Source organism: Lissotriton helveticus, chromosome 8 (genome assembly GCF_964261635.1).
Source record: "Lissotriton helveticus chromosome 8, aLisHel1.1, whole genome shotgun sequence".
In the NCBI taxonomy this organism is placed as follows: Eukaryota; Metazoa; Chordata; class Amphibia; order Caudata; family Salamandridae; genus Lissotriton; species Lissotriton helveticus.
The window spans coordinates 1,589,784,988-1,589,805,638 of record NC_136069.1 but is presented as its reverse complement, the minus strand read 5'-3'; the positions used below and the strand labels follow the sequence as shown (position 1 = coordinate 1,589,805,638).

The 20,651-nt window shown below is 44.8% G+C and overlaps 1 protein-coding gene across 13 annotated transcripts in view; it reads left to right on the top strand.

Moving 5' to 3' along the window:
- Window positions 1–20,651, top strand: part of ARAP1 (ArfGAP with RhoGAP domain, ankyrin repeat and PH domain 1) — an 800,765-nt gene that overhangs the window by 778,285 nt on the left and 1,829 nt on the right. For 6 of the 13 annotated variants that reach the window (XM_078658604.1, XM_078658605.1, XM_078658607.1 and 3 more), the window contains 3 exons: window positions 7,221–7,284; window positions 10,142–10,297; window positions 17,034–17,071. In XM_078658604.1, coding sequence (XP_078514730.1) covers window positions 7,221–7,284; window positions 10,142–10,297; window positions 17,034–17,051 — 238 coding nt within the window. In that variant the 3' untranslated portion in view covers window positions 17,052–17,071. Of the gene's footprint in view, window positions 1–7,220; window positions 7,285–10,141; window positions 10,298–14,849; window positions 14,998–17,033; window positions 17,072–20,651 lie in introns of those variants that run through there. The other 7 variants (XM_078658609.1, XM_078658606.1, XM_078658608.1 and 4 more) reach the window with 3 other exon arrangements.

Here is a 20,651-nt window from a genome sequence, read left to right as displayed (position 1 = left end):
CTACACTCAGTTGTACACCACCTCCATATGATGGCGAACCTCCTTAGATGTTTGGGGTCTACAATCAAAATGCTGAAGTTACACCTGACTTCGTTCGTAGTGGTTTGCTTTCATCTGCGCCATCCTGGCTAAGTTGCATTTTCGGGCTTTTTCTGGGGCTCTACGAGTCTAGCACATTTGGGCTGTGATCCAGATGTTTTAGTTTCGGTTTTGGGTCTCTTGTGTTTCATTGTGAGGCTTCTTGGTCTTGTGGCCTCCTGCATGTTGATCATGCCAGATTGCACATGGGAACTCTGCACTGTGGTCTGAAGTCTCAGCAGGCCCATCACCAAGTGAATCTGTCACATTATATTCAGCTTACAGAGGAGACTACACAAGATCTTCAGGGGTGGTTGCTCCACCACAATTGGACCCTCTCCCTACCCCACCCAGAGCTGCAGTTATTACGGACGGATCACTGCTGAGTTGGGGAGGCCGCCTGGTAGAGGTTGAGCTCAGAGCACTTAAGTCTGCAGCAGGTGCCTGGCTCCACATCCACCTGCTGGAGTTGCAGGAGATTCACTTAGCGTGTAAGGCCTTCGTGCTGTCCATCAACAGTGAACGTTCTCACAAATAACTCCACCGCCCTGTACTACTACAACAAGTAGAGGAATTGGAGTCCTGGCTCCTGTCCCAGGAACTTCTGCATCTCTGGAACTGGCTGGGTCATCAGGCCATTCCCTTGGTCATGAACGACCGGGCGGGATCTTTGAATGCCAAGATGAAGGAACCCAGCCAGCGATGCCTTGTGGCTCACAAATGGCAGCTAAACCCGGAGGTGGTGCAGGGTGTCTTCCAGCAATGGGAAGAACCCTGGCTCAGTCCCTTTGTCACCACCAAGAATATGCAGTGTAAAGATATTTGCACGTTGGAGTTCCCAAGAATGATTTCTCTCTGAGACGCATTCTACCTAGAGTGAGACAAAACAACAATATCTCAACTGGTATCATTAAGGAGGACAGTTAAACATGTATGTACAACACATTACACTAAAAGAAGACGGGAGATTCTGAATAGTTTTTTGAAATGTGCACCTGGCATCATGTAATTAAGTTCACAATTAGGAAAGTACAGTTGTAACAGCACTGTAGGCAAATAATTGCTGGAGGAACCCGAATTGGACTTGGTGCTAATTGTGTTCGTGACACATAAGGTGGCGACGCAAGTGACAATGTGCAATCAGCGAAAACGGCGCAAAGTGAAAATGTGAACAAGTATGTGCAGTGGATATTGTGGTTGAAGACAGTAATTTACAAGGTTAACATGACTAGACAACAATTTCAGTTGAACCACAGTAGGTTATGCGCCATCAGTTGCGATGAGAAGTCGACAACGTTTCGATCCTATTATTCAGGATCATCTTCAGGACCGGGTTGCTAGTTTGGCGGTGCTGAAAGGGACACGGCCCGTGTCCACGAGTCAAAAAAGAGAAAAATTCCGGAGATACAGGGGTGGTAGCGGACTCCAGCGAAAAATCGTATGTCCTGGAAGCGCAACACGTATAGAGGATGTGTATATGCGGTTAGGGGGTCACGTAACAAGAGTGGATCACAGCACTCTGTATGCTTTTCTGCCATTAACTCTCCTGCCCTAAGTTCTGAAGAAGATCAGGAATGACTGGGACCACATCATAAAAGTGGATCTGGATTGGGCCAGGAGAGTGTTGTATCTGGAACTATTGGGTATGACCATCAGGCTGCCATTTCGAGGGGACCTTCTGTTGCAGCAGCAGTGAGGGTCTTGCACCGTGGTCTTCGCATTCTGCACCTCCATGCGTGAATATTGAGCAGGGTCAGTTAACTTCCTTTGATCTTCCTTCCGAAGTTGTTGATGTGATCTTGGCAGCCAAGTGCCTCGCCACAAAATCAGTGGATGCTAGGTGCTGGCATAAGTTTGTGGCATGGTACGCACCCACCAGACAGACCTGTTGCAGACTGAGCTGTTGATGTCTTGTTAATTTTATCTTTGGCCCAGTGAGGGCTTGCAGTGGGAGAGTTAAAGATTACTTGTTGGTCCTCTCTGCCTTTTCACATTTGCCAGATCAGCCATCCTTGTTCAGATCATCTTAAAGGTTTGCAACATATCTTTCTGCCAAACCCCTTAGTGATGGCACACTGGGGCTTACATTTGTGTCTCAATTTTTTTCACTTGGTACCCCTTTCAAGACAATTCCAAGTTGGCCATTATGCCTCTTGACATTGAAAATGATCTTTTTGGTCCCAATAACATCAGCTTATCGCGTAAGTGAGCTTCAGGCCCTCTCGGTCCAACTGCCTTATACCACCTTTTTCTGGACAAATTGATGTTGAGTGCCCAAGCTACACGTCTGCGAAGGTAGTGACGCCTTTTCGTGTCGGACACGCCAACAAACGTCTGACATTATTTGCTCCACCTCACCCTTTGAAAGAGTTAGAGAGACTTAACTCACTCAAAAGACCCAAATGAGTTTCTACATTGATCGTACCAGTGAGCATCGAGTGGATGAGCAGCTCTTTGTGAGAATCTCGAAGGCACGGTTGTGCAGAAGTGGACCATTTCAAGGTGCACAGTACTCATTATTAAGATCTGCTATGCTTTGGCTTAGAAGCTGCCCCGAGAAGGTCTGAGGGCTCATTCCACGCGAGCTAAGGCTGCTGCCACTCCACTGGCACGTGGAGTGCCTGTCCTGGCCTCTACTTAGCCATCAGTGCACAGAGCACTGTTCCCTTGACAATCAGGTTCACCTGCATGGGCCTTTTGACACTTCAGTCATCCTGGACTGTTTTTTTATCTGAGCCATTCCACAGACCCACCTCCTTGAGAGATACTGCTCTGTATGCGAGGAGTCTGTGGTAGACGTGTCCACCAGAAGAACAAGTTACTTACCTTCAGTAATGCTCTTTCAAGTGGATACTCTGTCTAACCACAGATTCCTCACTGCCTCCCCACCTCCCTGTTCTGTGGAATCGTTTCCTTTTCCATCTTAAAAAAGGTCCTAATTCAGGAATCGGCAGACTGGTCCTTCCACCTTGTTGATGGGCTCGGTGTCTGACGCCATGGACAGGCCTGCAAAAGAAACTGACATCAGCGTGCATGGGTGTCTCTTATATGTGGCTCCGATTGTCACTTCCGGAGTGGAACGAAGTCGTCACAGAGCTACATGACACCACCTACCGCCATGCAGGAGCACTGGTTTTTGAGTTACCGGGTCTAGTCTGACACCTGGGGAATTGCACAAGGTGATAAATCTGCGATTCGATAGAGTATCAACCAGAAAAAGCATTAGCTTGTTCAACTGTTTCAAGGGTGGCAAATGACCTTGGAAAGATCTGTGCACACCCACAGGTTTAAATGCTTCTGGGTATTTCAAAACTTTCTATGTCATTCTTACACTAGTATACCCACTTCTAAGCCCATGGGCAATATTTAGTGAGACGTAAAAGTAAATGCGAGTAAAAATGCTTAAATGTATAATTCCATGTGTTGCGAATCAAGAAAGTGCCTTGACACACATAAGAAGGTCTTTTGCACCCAAAAATGGAACCTGTCTGCTTAAATAGCCTTTGTAGAATCAGTAAGTTGGAAACATGCCAAGCAGCACTTTCGTCCCCAAAAGGAGACCAGAATTTAGAAAGCTTGGAGGGCTAGAAGCCGGTGGTTGGAGTAGTCAGTCAATCACTTTTATTCGATTTTTTAAAAATCACAAAAAGACACAGGATACAGATCATGAAAAAGACAAAGTACGACAATAATAAAATATGTACAAGATATATCATATGTCAAATCAGCATATTTCATGAGTTCAAAAAAGATGATATATGTACACAAGTAATACATCGATATAAATAAACCAAAGAAAAAAATTATTCCATCTAATCTTAGAAATTTTAAAAATTTAAAACACCAGAGTATGCTAAAATATGCTAAAATATTTCATTTAAAATTTGTCCTTGTCTTCCTTTGTTACGCCTTTTGTTTATACGAACTCCTGCTACTAAAAAGTTTGCTACATGAAAAGTTATTTGTGCATTATGCAAAAGTTGTAAAAATAAGAGTGCTGACCTGACCTATAGAAAGCCAGCCTCGCGGTGGTTGGAGTAAAGAAACATGCATTAGAATCCTCAGGCTGAATAGAAATACTTTCTTTATACAGCAGTGCAGTGAAACATGCCACCATTTTCTTGCTCCTAACACTGCTATTGCAAATGGCAAGTTAGACATGCAGTCCCTTTATGAAATAAATGATAGCACCTGAGAGAAAGATTGAGCTACACGGAGATATTTTAATTTAGATGCTATTGGTGAGCTGGCCTGCCTACTTTTTTTGTTGTAAAGAAAATCATTTATTGGAACTGACAATCATTCTTTCCCAGCTTTTTGTATCCACACTCCTCACACATTGCCACGGTTTTCTTTCTACTTCCTCCTCGCTGGGCTATGTCTCCTTTGCTTTTCAGCTGTACCTGATCAGCTACTTCTTCGCCCACCTTGTCAACGCCACGACTGTCACGGGCATAGGAGGTGATGATAGTGGAGGGGTCGACAGAGGGGATCTTATACTCAGGCCCCACACTCAGGGCTCCGCTGTCCTTCATTAACAATTGTTGATGCATTTGTAATTGTAAACAAGGAAGTTGTGTCCATTGGTAATAAGGCACTGGACGCCATTTTCTTTATGTGATGTGTATATTTTTTTATACTTAGAAAGAGGTACTGCTTATTGCACCAGGTAAAAAAGAACAAAGTATTCAGAGCGCCCAGGGTTAGGTTTTGACCCCAGCCAACGCCTCCCTCTTGCCAAGCACGCAGAAACAATGTGTCCCTTTTCAAACTCTGTCATGGCCCGCCTCCTCAGCCCTTAGCTCTCTCAATTTCTCCTCCGAGTTAGGCTTAAAACCGCCCAGGAGGGGGTGAGGTATACAAGATGCACTTGAAACACAATTCAAAGAAGCTCATGAGATGCCAAATTCAATGTCCAGGCAAAATTAAAGAATAATGAAAGCTAGATACTATGACTGGCAGAGTATCCCCAGTGCGATCAGTTATATATTACCCAGTTAGGGGGCATTTTGGCGTGGTGGTGCAGTCCACAGGAATAAGTTTAGCTGAAAAGAACTCACCGAATCTAAGACTTGTAATGTGTCCCATAGTTGTTTGTTGAGATATTTGAGACTCCCTAAAAAGATTGAAAAGTATGCAGATCGAAGGACCATGTCTACATTTGTAAAAATGTTAGTGAGGCGTGCCCCTTGTGCCATCAATTGTTAATGGCCAGCTCTGAAGTATGCCCGAAGTGGCATTTGACCTTAGACTCAATTGGTTATGTTATTGTCACTTATTGCCCCTACTATGGCATCATAGAAACTCAAATTGCGAGCGCAGCTGTTTTGTGTGGATTCGGGAGTGCCCTCAATTCGTTGTGGCTGTTCGTTGGTGTTGCGTTGTAGAGGCCGAAGAATATCTTTAATGGTTTGTGTATTTTAACATGAAACTAGTGTGGGTTTGATTTTGAAAGATCTTTGTTGGGTGTTATCTGCATGGACGGGCGTGCTCTTTCATGCATTCATACCACAGTTGGGTAGAGTGAATTGAGTGGACCTGTGACTCAGCCGGTGATTGTAGCAGGGAATATCAAATCAAAAATATCAACGGGTCACAATATTGTGATCTTAATATCCAGGGGCAAAATATTGAATTGGTAGGTGCACGCAGGAAGGTATGGTTTTACTATTAACTCCACATCTATTTACCTTGAATGTGGAGAAGTGTGGCTCAATGGTTAGAGCGGCAGACCCTGATGCAGATGTCTAGCCCAGGACCAGGGTTCAATTCCCCGCCTCGGCGGGTCTTGGGCTCAAAATTCCACGGACCTGATAATTCTCGCCTCTGTGCCTATTCCAATCATGGAGTCCCACTCTGCAACTCTGGGCAATAGCTTGCTTAATCTCCACAACGGCCCCCACAACGCTAAGGATGCCTGGCTTCACCTTGGGGGTGCCCAGGAGTGGACACCTCACAGGGAAAGCCAGGATGGGTTCCACAGCGGTATTCGTACAAGCGCCTTGAGACCCTTGAGCGGGTGAGTAGTGGGCTATACAAGTATCAATTTACATTTAATGTATATTTTCAGCCTTTCATCCTTCTGAGGTCGAGAAAATGAGTACCATTGAGTTGGGTAACAAAAAACATCTGTTATTCAGCGCCAAGATATCCTTCTGGATGAACTTGCGATTTACAAATACACATTATGATTAGGGCTCCCTGTTTTCCGTTTTTACTGATTTTTACTCCATAAATACAGACAGAAAACATTTATTTTCTTGTCTGTATTTATTATTAAATGTGGATATAAACGGAAATTGGGTTGCTTTTTGACAAATTCTAAATATTGTCTGCCGTGACTGCCAGGCCAATAGCTGTGGGCTGCGGGGGCCTGTGTTACGCCCCTGGTAAGGGGATTAAAAAAGAAAGGAATTTTAGTAAAGAGGCTTTAACACCAGTAGAAATGCACAAGGTTGTTACTGAAATGTGCGTATTTCCATATAAGTGCATTAATTTATCTTCAGCTGGTGTTCACCTGGCAGGGATTCAAGCATATTTAGCGGTTAAATAAATGTGGAAATATACAAATTTCAGCTTACTTTTTCCAAAAAACCCCAAATAAATTTGGATAAATACAGATAAAATTATCAAAAAATAAATATGGACAAATACAGACGGAAATGTCCAAAAATGTAAATACCATATAACCGGGGGCCCTAATTATGATATAAAAAGTTATATGTGGAATTAGGTATTGAAAATGTATAGAAACTTGGTGTTTTGCCCACGATATTGTGAGCCATTGATATTTCGGATTCGATATTCCCAGAGTACACCTCTGGCTGCCCCTAGCATCATGCACTGCACACGCGGAGCCGTGTTCAGCCTGTTCCTGCTCGCTTCAGACCCTGCGGTTCACCAGCCCCGCAGTCCCCCGGGGCCCGGGGCTCGCCCGCTCCTTTCAGATGCATGAGCAGCGTCCATGTTCGACAAGATAAGGCCGCAGCTGCAGGATGTTTTCTGACCGGTCCGTGTTTCACGCACGTGCCTGGGGACTTCCGCCTCTTTGGCTGCATTTCCCGCCCGCTCGCGCCTCCTGCCTCGCGCTGGCGATGCCTCTGGCGCGCGCCTGTCTGACGTCACCTCTCTGCTCTCCACAGGTACCTGTGCTGTGACACCCAGCAGGAGATGAGGGAATGGTTCGCCACCTTCCTACATGTGCAGGTATGTATGCATCTCAAAGAAACGCAAGCTTTGCAGACTTTCGGACATTTACATAGAGAGACTCACTCTGCAGCAGAAAGCATGCATGCAATTGATTGTTAAAGAAATCACAAACAAGCACGAGGTAGTGCAAGAATCGCAGAATATATAAGTGCACTATTGTTGACTTCAAGTGAAACACAATTTTGTAGAATTTGACTACCGCATCTTAAACACTCAACAAATACTTCATCTATTTGTTAAATGATACATATACACAATAGGGAGCATGGCCCAAATATCTCCTATATTGTTATAGTTTAAATCTGTTGCTAAATGAAATAGCATTTAATTCGACTGGGTGTGTTCTGTTTTTCTACTTAGGGGCATTGCAAAGCGTTGTACATTATTTTTATGCTAAAACGTTAAAGAACAGAATGTCTGCACCATTTAGTCACTGGGAAGTTCTTTGTGTTTGCTGGTAGTTGTAAATACGTGTTTATAGGGTTTCCAGGCAGATAAGTGATGTGCTAAAAGCAGAGTCTTATTTTGTTTCTTAGTTAAACGAGAATCACGGCTTGGGGAGGGGTCATGTTTATGCCGCCCACCACACAGGACGTCTGTAAATGCAGTGCTTAATTTGCAAAAACCATAGTGCCTTGGCCTAAGGCTTTTCTTAGGATCCCGACGCAGGCCCTGCCTAATGTAGTTAGTTTACTTGAAGTTTAGAAAACCTCCGCATCAAACTGTGTTTTACACCAAGTGTCCACCAGAGGGACCCAGCGTGCCAAGAGTGTGCACAGAGGCTGGTTGAAATCCATCACTTTGGTAGACAGGTATCTGTGGTGATGCTCAACAGGGTGCCTCCTGCTGCTTCAACTAAGGGATGCAGGAACTGTTTAAGTCACCCTAGGCACAGCTCCTCTCGATGTCCATAGGCTCAACTGGCCCCAATGTTTCTCCCTCTTCCACAGGTCAGGACTGCAAGGATTTTCCACTGCAGGCGGCAGTCTCCTCTGTCACCCGGAGTACACAGCTGTCAGGCACTTCCTTGTCTTCTTATTCGGGGACTTTCCTTCCTCTTCTTAAATGTGTCCCTTTCTTGGATTAATGCTGTTTTACAGTGTTTCTGATTGGATGAGTTCTATCATTCCACTATTTACATTCAGGGACCTGCTTTTTTTTTATTTTCGTCAGCACTTTAGAGTGCACGTCTTTTTTTGTTCACTCGCCTCTGTGCGTGTCTTTTCCTCTCCATGTGCATGTCTTTTCCTCCCCATGTGCATGTCTTTTCCTCCCCATGTACATGTCTTTTCCTACCCATGTGCATGTCTTTTCCTACCCATGTGCATGTCTTTTCCTCCCCATGTGCATGTCTTTTCCTCCCCATGTGCATGTCTTTTCCTCCTCATGTGCATGTCTTTTCCTCCCCATGTGCATGTCTTTTCATCCCCATGTGCATGTCTTTTTCTCTCCATGTGCATGTCTTTTCCTCCCCATGTGCATGTCTTTTCCTCCCCATGTGCATGTCTTTTCCTCCCCATGTGCATGCCTTTTCCTCCCCATGTGCATGCCTTTCCCCCCCCATGTGCATGCCTTTTCCCCCCATGTGCATGCCTTTTCCTCCCCATGTGCATGTCTTTTCCTCCCCATGTGCATGTCTTTTCCTCCCCATGTGCGTGTCTTTTCCTCTCCATGTGCGTGTCTTTTCCTCTCCATGTGCGTGTCTTTTCCTCCCCATGTGCGTGTCTTTTCCTCCCCATGTGCGTGTCTTTTCCTCCCCATGTGCGTGTCTTTTCCTCCCCATGTGCGTGTCTTTTCCTCCCCATGTGCGTGTCTTTTCCTCCCCATGTGCGTGTCTTTTCCTCCCCATGTGCGTGTCTTTTCCTCCCCATGTGCGTGTCTTTTCCTCCCCATGTGCGTGTCTTTTCCTCCCCATGTGCATGTCTTTTCCTCTCCATGCCTTTCCTTGCTCTCTCTCCCCAGTGCTGCTTTCCCCTTTCACCATGCTCCCCTGCACTCTGTGCTGTGCTCCTCCTCCCAGCTTGTTTACACCTCCTCTGCCAATCATTGTCCTGCTTATTTTTCCCCCCAGTGAAAAGGTTTGGAGGCCTGGCTCGAGTGATTTGTCGTTTTTGTGTATGAGCTCCTACCAGATATACTACATTCTGCAGCATCTAGATCTGAAAATGTAGACAGATACTTGTCTCCAACTAAAGGGGCACGGAGGCTGAAGTACAACCTAGTGGTACAAAAAGGGGGTGGTGATGGACGGAGCATCTGAACCAATCAAACACTCACACCCAGTCAACAGATCTGGGTTTAATCCATCACCGTTCTTTAGCCCACTCTGCTACCCCAGTTCAGACATGGCCATATGCAAATCAGTCTGACCCTGTGCCTCATGGGACCAGTCCAGCCCGAACTGCCGAGCCATGACTTCCCTGGACCGGAAACAAGCTTCCGAGGACCGGTTTCTGGCATTTCAGCCGTACAACCTACAGGCAACGATGAGTCTATCTTGTCTTGACATTGCCAGAGGAATGTTCCAGAAAGGGTCATGAAGCTTTGTGGGAGATTCATTGACTATATTAGCATCTGACTCATCGCTTACGCCCCCACTGTTTTCCAATAGGAATAACATTCTTGGTTTCAAAGCACGAGGAAACTTAGCTGTTTGAATTTTAGAACCAGAGCGTGCCAGGAAGTGAAGTCACCAGCAGACATGGGCACCCCGCATTCCTACTAACAGGTTGCACATGGTGCCCTTCCACCTGACACGTCCACTCAGGCTTGCTTAGGTAGGACCCAGGACTTTTCCCAACAGCCACAGTTGCAATCCTATAACTGTTGTGTTCCTCTTTCCTTGTTTCTCCAGCACGGCGGGAACGTGTGGCCCCTGGAGTCGGCGCAGGTACGGCTGTCGCGGACACACCAGGATTCGAGGTTGGGTAACATCGCTCTCATCCCGCTGCGGGGCAGCGAGAAGCAGATGAGGAACAGCGTGGCCGCTTTCACTTCTGACCCGCTCGCTGTGAGTGCCAGCCAATCACCATTGAGATGGGAGGGGTGGGGTGGGGAGCATTCACCAGGCACGCGTCCGTGTAGGTTTTTTGTCAGCACAGCGGGGGCTATTACCACGCATGCCATTACAACGCTGTTTTTACAACGCAAGTTGTTACAACGACTTGCGCTGTAATCGCTGGATAGTGGAATAGTTTCATTTTCTATTCCAACTCCAGCTCACATTACAGTAGGGAAGGTGTTGGAATAGAAAATTAAACTATTCCTTGTCCAACAGCGCCCTCCAGCGCAAGTCGTTGAAACGACTTGCGTTGTAAAAGCAGCGTAGTAATGGCAGGGCGGGGTAATGCCCGCATTGTAAAGGCTGTTCCCCGTCCTTGTATGCGCATCCCATGGAGTTAAGATCAATATTGACAGTTTCTAGGGCCTACCAGTTTCCCTAGAAGCATGAGACACACACTCGGATCCTCAAAGAATGTAGGGATCCACAGACTGGATCATGCAGATAGTTTAGGATTGCTGCCCCACAATTTGGTTCTGCTTTTCCTGCACAAACCGCTCCACACTCGTTCATTCTACAGATCTATCAGCGCTGTCAGTCATTCTGACATCACACCTCACCAGTTATGTGTGTTAGGGCAGTACGCTTCTGGAATAAACCAACAAATGAGAGCCTTTACCTGTATGCTCTGGTGTAGATGTATGGAGGTTTCTGTGCATTCCTACTCCCTGAGGGACACATTTTTCAGAGTTGCGCCACCCTTTCGGCACGCAGGGGGGCACAAGAGTGATGCAACTCTTAAGTTAGATTTATTAAGCCATGCGAGGCCACCTATCATGGCCCTGAGTGTCTTGATAAATCTGGAGAAACGCAACGCAGTGAAAATTGCTGCGTTGCGTAACTGTGCCCTTCGAAGGCGTTCCATGAGTGAGTGTGGGTGTTCCCACACAGCAATCTATGGATTTTGGTGCATTTCCAGATTTACCATGACCGGTACACCATGCATCATAATGCGACACCTTCCCAGGTGAGTCGTAACGAGGCATGAATTTTTGATAAATATGCCCTTGTGTTCTTTTAGCTCACCATTGATAGTGTGTTGCAGGTATGAAATATTACAAGAAAAATGAGTGCACTGCAGGAGAGAAAGAGGCGAAGGAATAGATGAGGGCTGACCAGTCTACCCGCATATTCACAACTGGAAATCACATGAAATATATGATGAATGTTTACGGGTCAACCCAACTTCGCTCTCACCCATCTAGACAAAATATTGTACTTGTTAATGCAACATTAACAGGAAGATGATACATTGTTAACCCCTTTAGTGCTGCCGTCAGCCGTTGGACGTTGCGAGCACTACCTCCGTAGTGCTGCGCACGTCCATCGGCCGACGCGGCCCCACCCGTTTCTTAGAACGTTCAGCACTGGCGCTGAACGTTTGACGCAAGAAACTAGTTAAGATGGGGGGGAGCTGATATTGGCAGTGTTGAATCAGAGGTGAGGCCAGGAAAAGGGTGTCCAGTAAAGGTTCATGGAGACTTTGATCAATGCAAGATTTTCAACATTATCTTAGATTTTGCCTTCGTGCCCTGTTCTCCATATCCTCCACCTTAGCTTCAAGTTTGGATATTCGTATTGCATGAGAGTCAGTTAGCATTTCAGATCGAGTAGCCCCTTCTTCCACTTCCACAACTCTTTGTTTTAGTTCTTCCATGTCCTGTTACCCCGCCTAGTTTTTCACACACTTCGCCCATAAACACCTGCAATTTAGTGTTGTCCTCTCTTAATTGCAAGAAATGTTGTTGGCCTTCTTGTCTTTGGGCCATAAGGGTCTGCATAATCAAGTCCAAGGAGGAGATGCTTGAGTGTTCTCCTCTACCTGTTTCCTGATACTTTGTTTGTTCCCGTATAGAACATGGTGTTACGCTAGGGTCAGGGCTTACAGCCAAAGAGTTGACAAGAGAAAAACTGCAGTCTAGATTCGCATTGTCCTTGATTAATCCAGCCGATACACCCGCTACACCAGTATCTAATGCTGTTTCCATTGATACAGTACTGTAGTTTAGGGTGTTTGTTTGTAAACTGGCGGGGATATTAGTTACTAGATCGTTAGAGACATCCACAGAATCAGTAGGAAGCTGAGTACTGATCTTTGTAGCAGTTGCGAAGTCTAGGTCACTGACGCCAATAATCATATGCGGTGTTATTAAATCCGTGTTTATTTCCACTGCCTCTGGGGTTAGTGAACCCGATTTTCCTGATCTCAAAGATGTCGTTTTGCCCCAAAGGTTCAAATCCTCTTCAGGATTCCCTCCTGATAGCCTCAAAGCCATGTTTTTTAACACCACCTTTTGCTTGAATCCATTTTCTTAGTGGACTGTCATCTATATTCGCTTTTCGCCCAGCTTTAACTACAGAGGGATCTTTAAACATAGATTTGCTAGCAGTTTTCTTCAATTTAGTTTTAGCTTTCATTTTGGCTTTCCTTGACCCAGGTAGTTGGTAATATTTGATCTATTGTGTGTAAATTCCTGTTCACTTTCTTCCTCATCCGGCACTTCTTCATATTCAGCATTTAAGCTCTCTTCTGCCAGCTCTACTTCATCAGTAAGAATAGCTTCTGTAGCAGCATTTTCAAATGATAGACCACAGACTTGCTTCTCGACCCCCAGCCCATTCGTAGCTAGATCTGATACTAGCCGGGTAATTCTCTATGTATCTGAAGACTCCACAGCATTGCCGTTCGCATTTATATTATCCTTTATGCTAGCAAGATCAAGAGTGTCTGGGATCAGAGTCAGAGTCATTACAGGGTCGTCCTGATTCTTACTTACTTCCTCGTCTACCCTGTCTGCCCCCCCTTTTGTTTTCGTGGCCATTTATATTGTTAATAGCATCCCCAATGATGAGGGCAGGAGCGACTTCAGTATTAGGTTCAACATTAGGTTCATATATATTAATTACCTGTGTATCTTCCTCAAAAACCTTCGGTGGATTAGGCGCACCTTGGTTATTGTCCTCTTTCTGTTGATTTTCTAACGTTACAGTGGTTGCTTAAAATGTTGTTGTTTCTTGTTCCTTGCTATCTGACTCTGCGAACCCTCCTTGATTTTTGTCAGCATTGTCCAGCTCTTCCATGCAGTTAGCCAGTGTTTTACTATTACAGCCCTTCTCAATGTCGTGCATAGACGGACGGAGCAGTTGTTTGGCAGCCGCCGGAGTACTTCCATGAGTGTTTATGCTTTTAATCGCTGCAGCCGCACCCGCAACCGCTTTAGTATTACAGTCATTTAGAGGGCCCCCCGTCGTTACCTTGAAGTTTATTGCAGAAGTCGTGCTGGAAACGTCCGCTTTCACCCCCTTCCCTGTCCGAGTAGAGCGGGTATTCAGCTTTGGCGCCATCATGCCGGGTTTCAGCTTCAATTCGGACGTTGACCTCAGCGTCCGTTCTTCAGCTGAGCTTCCGTACAGCTGGTGAGCCGAGACCCGCCCAGCTGGTCCCGCGGGCTCATAGCAAGCAGATTCGTAGGAGCCTCCACGCCGGCAGGGTCCGTCCGCTCAGTCGGCTGAGAATCTGCAACATCAGAGTCAGCAATGGTCAGTGCGAAGTGTAGCGTTTTAAGCGTCTTTAATGTTTTGCGAAGTTGCGAAGTTCTACCGGTCACCTAATCAACACGATGTAGCATTGTGGCCTCTCGTATATCCATTGAGCGCTTCGTCCGCAAACCTCACACAAAGCATAAGCACTTTCCTTTTTTTCCCATCCGCCTTTAGAATTCTTCAGTATCTTCTAGGTTTCAAAACCGCTTTTACTCATAATTTTGTGGTGTGCAGGGAGCTACTCCTTGCTGCCTCCTTCACCTGGCGGCATCAACCCGCCATCTTGACTCCGCCCCCAGACCCCAAGATTTTCAACATTGTCACTGGCTACTGAAGAAAGTTCCACATGGATTTGTTGTTCGAAAACTTATTGTATGTAAATATCCTGAAACTGTGACATGGAACAGCCTTCCTAGACATAGGTTGGACACTCCTTGGCTAGCTAGACGCAGAAAGAAAAAGTAGGAGGTAAACTGAGAAATGGAAAAAATAGCCAAAGGATAGTAGACGAGTGGAGAACAAAACAGTTGGAAGGTGACAACATCGCATACCACTTGCAAATGCATTTTTCCATGAATATCATTTTCAGAAACATGTGCATAGTTCACAGTATTCCTAGTTCGGGCTTTCAGAAAGTATGATTTTTGTAAATGTGCATATGAGATGTATGATAGATGCAGCATTCCTCATGGGTACCTTAAATGATGCTGCCGAGTTCACTAGTGGCACAGAGCTCTACAGCGGAAGGTATTGTGTGGATTGATGTCACATTAGACTTATGCACGTCTGCTAGTTTCAGGTCAGCTACATAAATACAAACCCACCAGCCTCTCCAATATTTGTGGATGTTTCTTATTTATAATTTAGCATGTTGTGATTTTTTCGCTTTCTTCATGATGTACCACTTTTTCCAATCCTTTTCATATTAAAAAAACACCTTTTTGTTTTTAAATGTTAGCTAGTGCTACTTTGCGAACACACGAAGGTTGCATGACCGGAAGGCAATGCTGTGTGTAAATAGCGGCACCATTCTATCCTTCTGCACTATCTTGGTAGGTAGTGTGCGTGTGCCGATAGTCAAGTAGGTGTTTTTTGACCAAATGCTGGTCAATTGGTGATCATTCAATTAGATAAAACAAGTACATTTGTGCTTGGGTCAAAGTGGCCATTCTGACTCCTCTTCTGTCTGTTTCCCTCCCTCTAGCCTCTGTCACTGTGGGCTCTTTCTGGGATACATCACCCTGTGGGCTCTGCTTCTTTCCCAGCTTTATCACTAGGTGATCACTTATTCTGGTCTGATCATGGGACCCCAGACCTTCAATTGAATTGATTGCATTTTGGGATCCAAATGAATGATTATGCAGTGGTGGCAGGAGCAGAAATGTCTCAATGTATAGCAAAGATGTGGTAAGTCTTTCACTGAGAGCCAACTCATAGTGACTGACTACATTATGTAAAAATCAAGAGAGGGAAACGGAGGTCGTGACTCACCCTCCTCCTATACAGTGTCACAATCAAGAGAGTCAACCTTGGGACATCTAGGGTGGGGCCACTGAATATTGGGGAAAGACCATTTTCTTAAAGGAACTCTCACCTCACTGAATGTTATCCAGAGGGTCCGGGCATGCTGCCACCTCTTTCTTTACAAGGGAGCACTTTTAAGGGAAAAGGGTCCAGGATCTATATGAGGTCATCTTTAAAATTGCCTAGGTGGTACCCAAACCAGTATTTATTCACGGGTCCAGTTGACAAGGTTAAAAACTGGGGGAAATGAGGTACTTGGAGTTACTGTCACTTCTTGGTCCTTAAGTGTGATCAACTAGTTTCTACCATGTACTCCAATTCAGTGGCCTTCATCGGGATCAGTATTCTCCAACTACATCACACCGCTCTGTGGGTAATCCTGTACTCAGAAAGGGAAATTCAGCAACTAGCATCATTGTGGCAACTTAACATCACAAACTCAACATCCTTGCCACCACTGTTCAATTTCATTTGATGGAACACGATGATCTTACTGCCTCGTGAATGAGCAAATCATGACAAACATCTCTTGGTTGTCTTTTCCTTTTCTTCGGTGAACGTCTTTTCCTGGGATCCTGGTGTTTTCAATCTAAGTGTGTTTTTTGTCCCTGAAGACGCTCTGCCAGATTAGATGCAACAGGCAAGCTTTCCAAGTCCCAGAGGCATCTTCAGATGGCATCGGATTGTACCTGATGAAGGAGTCTTCGAGACTTTGAAGTGTCATACCTTACAGCAGTGTATATCCAAATATAAGTGTTGTTGCTGCACTCCAGTGAATCCGCATCAGTGGTAATCAGGCATGGCTTCCAACCCACTTTTGGCATCCGCACACGGGAGCAGTTCCCTTGCAGAAAAGGCTGCCGCTCAACAGGTTCAGAGGCTTTATAGTATGAAAATTTACTACGCCTCTCTGACAAGCTGCAGGTATCACACACTGTGTATCAGTAGTGAAATGGAGGCACAATCTGAGGATGTGCATTACCATGCGAATAGTTGCATTGACCATAGTAAAACGGGGCTTGAGAATTTGGTGGATCAAATCAAGGACCCGATCCAATTGTAATGTCACATATTTGATGCAAGATATAGACTACAAGGCTCACAGTGCCACAGGAGTCCCGAAGGAGTGGATTGGTTATGAAAGGCAAGACACCCATTTGAAAGTCACTGATGCTGGTCTGTTGGAGTGCACCCACAATATAAATTATTTAACATCTTGGGATACAATCTTTCCCTAGTCTGGGTAAACAACAGTTAAAAAGGCTGTGGGCTTTGGGCTTCTGTATTGGACAACACAGCATCAAGTCTCTTCTCACACTCAATACAGTTCCCAGAGTACAGGAAGCGCCATGAGCACCCACCTTGCGTGGAGTAGCAAACTCCACATTGCCACACCTGTGAGTTCTAAGTCCCGGCTTCCCATGGACCGCCCAGAGGGTACAACTATGGGGATGTGGAGAGAATGCGATGACATTTTCCACGCCCAATCCTTTGGCATTAAAGTCTGCTGGCAGGGCGGCTTCTTCACAAAAAAATCGAAAAAAATAAGTAACTTGTGTATCCTGAAGGGAAAATACACAGACTAATATACATTTTACCTGTGTCTTTATTTCTACAGTTCCTCAGAGATGTCTGAAAGCGAGGCCTAGGTGGCAGGTAATGCAACTCCTTTACACAATGCATGGGCACGTTTGTGAGGAACTGGGTTATTATCAAATGTTATTTATATGCAGGGTTGGGCGTTACCTTTCAGTTACTTCAGAGCGCTAGAGGAAGTTCCTATGCTGTTAGAAGGAGGGGGTGGGAGGGTGGGGGTTTGAAATCCAATCTGTTAAAGTGACTGTCCATATTGTATAATTAGAACTTCCTGCACGCCTAGTAATAGACAAAGGCTTCCAGTTTCAAGTGTTTTTAGAAGGTGATCCAGCCACAATGTAACAGATTTCCAGCTGTTCACAGCTTCATCCAGGAACTCAGAGACATCCAGCTAGAAACAGTGGCAAATGTTAAGCTGTGTTATAGTAATTAACATATATTGCTCTTGCTTACCACTTATTTGGCCTCATGGTGATGTGGACATTGACATGACGTGGGATGTGAGTTTTTAAGGTCGGTTTATTGCATGAGCCGGTTTACAGATGTTTACGGAATGTCCAATGATTGGCGGAACAATGAATCGACTGGGGAGAGTATGATGCAGAATGCCCCAGGTGAAGAAGGAAAGGCCCATTCCTCAGGTCCCGCTCCATTAAGTCAATGAATAACCACACTAATTCCAGTTTGTGTCTCCTAGGTTTGAGAGGTCTACTGACCCCTCGGTGCTCTCTAATCTTCGGCCCATTTCATTACTCCCCGTGTTAGGTAAAATAACAGAGCATTTTGTACATAAGGAACGTACTAAATTAATTGAAGCAGCTAATATTCTCCATCCACAACAATCGGGCTTCCGACTGACGCAATCAACTGAATCATCCCTTCTGGAAGTTACTGAGACCCTAAAAACCCTAGCAGTCAATGGCAGGCAAGCAGTCCTGATCCTACTCGATTTGTCGTCTGCGTTCGATACCATCTCGCATGACGTTCTTTTAAAGACTCGAACGCAGCGGCATTTCAGGTACTGCTCTGGAATGGATTTAATAATTTCTTACCAACCGTAAACAAGCAGTGACCCTAGGTACCTTCCTCTCGACTGAGAAAATCATAACAGGTGTTCCACAAGGCTCCTCATTGAGCCCACTGTTGTTCAATATTTATATGGCCCCACTCATCTCTCTTATAAGTTCCTTCGGAATCGAAGTAACGTCCTATGCAGACGATACTCAAATGATCGTATCTCTCGACAATGATAACAGAGGCCGAATTGAACTTTAAATGCTGCCTATCGCAAGTTATCCAGTGGATGAGGGATAACCATCTCAAATGTAATACCGATAAAACGGAAATCCTGCCCATTGGGAAAGATGTAACTTTCCTTCCGGACATGTGGTGGCCAGCGGGAACTACTCCCCCACCAGATATGGTTAAAGTAGCAAAAAAACTAGGGGTACAGTTTGATACTGCGCTGTCTTTTCTCCCACACGCGTCAGCCACAGCAGGGACCTGCTTTAGCCTAATAAGATCATTAAAGAAATTCTTTGATCTGATCCCGCTGCCGGCAAAGAAATCAGTAGCAGTGGCCCTATTTCTCTCGCACTTGGACTACTGCAACAGCCTCCTTGCAGGAGCGAATAAAACCACGATAAAAAACTGCAAGTGGTCCAAAACGCTGCAGCGCGCCTGCTCCTGAGACTCCCACGCAGAGCATCTGCATCAGCGGCGCTTAAAGCTCTGCATTGGCTTCCGATTCATAAAAGAATCCTTTTTAAAGTTCTTTTAATCACTTATAGAGCCATGCTAAATTAGGACCTAAGTATCTCTCCACACGGTTCTCCCCCTATACCACCACCAGGACTCTTAGGTCATCCACAGCCAACCTCCTGAAACCTCCCACCTTCAGACAGATAACAAAAGGAGGAAAAACTGTTCCTGTCCTGGGGACTAAAGCCTGGAACGCACTTCCAATCAACTTAAGATTACAGAAAATGGAAACTCAATTTAGGAAGGCATTAAAGACATGGATATACAACATCTCCGATGTCTGCTGCCATGCGCTAATTGAGCTTATATGCTATAGGACCCACTTACATCGCCTATCCCTCAGCGCCAAGATACTCCTTGCGGAGTGACAGCTTGCGCTTAATAAATGCCAATTTACATTACATTACAGACACCATCTGCAGAAGTTTCTGCACAGAGATGTTGAAGTAGGAGTGCTTTGGCTAGAGCTGCGGTGTGGGACAGCAGACTGTTAAAGGTCACTGGGGAAACATGCACTCAAACTCCCGAAAATTGAACAGGTTAGACTTGCTTTCTAATTGAATCACGCAGAGACTAGGGGTCGCAATCAAGATTTGCTGGCAAAGTTTTGCGAAGGTGAGAAACTTTACAACTTGATAAATTTGCATCGTTTTTCAGCTTTCCAAATTTTTACTGGCTGGTGAAATGTTTACGGCTCATTGTAGACAATTCTCATGTAAAATAAAGTTGTGTTTGTAGGTTTTTTTACCCAGAAAACCCAACTTTCTTTGGATTTTTAATTGCTGTATTTTTTTAAAAAAAATCCATTTTATGAAGCCAGCAAAGTTAAAAAGAAAAAACTCGAAGCTGGCAAAGTTAAACTTTCCAACCCATTTTGGAGGGCCAGTGTGAGCACCACTGTCCACATGCCTTGGTCTCCTCCTCTTTAAAGGGGCGTCCAGTGTGAAAAAAATAAACTCACTTCTCTTTATCCAGACCTGCATATCTAACAATCCCCTACAGTCGTCCACCCTGGAATCTTCCTTTGTTTAACGATGTCTGCCTGGGGCTTGGGACCTGTTGTTACATCATAACGGATCACTGACATAATATCGAATACACAAATATAGAATTACCAAAATATCGAAGAAAAAATATAGAATGCAAAAATATCGAATTCCTATCTACAAACAGGTAAGTACAAAAATATCGAATCAAAAATATAGTTTAAAAAAATATAGTTAGTCAAAATATCGAATTTTTTTAAATGTCTTAAAAGTAATTTAAAATTAATGAAATAATAAATATAACATTTACTATTATCACTCCAGTGAGTGCAACAGTAGGGAAAGCGTTGGATAGTGTAGGGGTAAAAATTACTATTACCACTCCAGAGAGTGCAACAGTAGGGAAAGCGTTGGATAGTGTAGGGGTCAAAATTACTATTCCCACTCCAGAGAGTGCAACAGTAGGGAAAGTGTTGGATGGCGTAGGGGTAAAAATTACTATTCCCACTCCAGAGAGTGCAACAGTAGGGAAAGCGTTTGGATAGCGTAAGGGTAATAATTACTGTTCGATATTAAATTACTTACCTTCAATTCGAGATTTTTCACCACTATATTCTGTCCATTCGATATTTTGTCCATTCTATATTTTGACTTCGATATTTTGGTAATTCTATATTTTGAATTCGATATTTTGTCTTGTTACCATCGTAACACAGGATAGCCTTTTTAAAGCTGGTGGTTCACTGAGATAGGCCAAGAACTGGCTCCTCGTTTGGTACTTGGCGTATATACAGTGTCAGTCTTTATCGTATTACAAAAAGGGATGCTGTAGATCTAATCAACACAATGTAGTCCTTACTCTTGAGAGTGGCTACAAGGGTACAGAGTTCCTT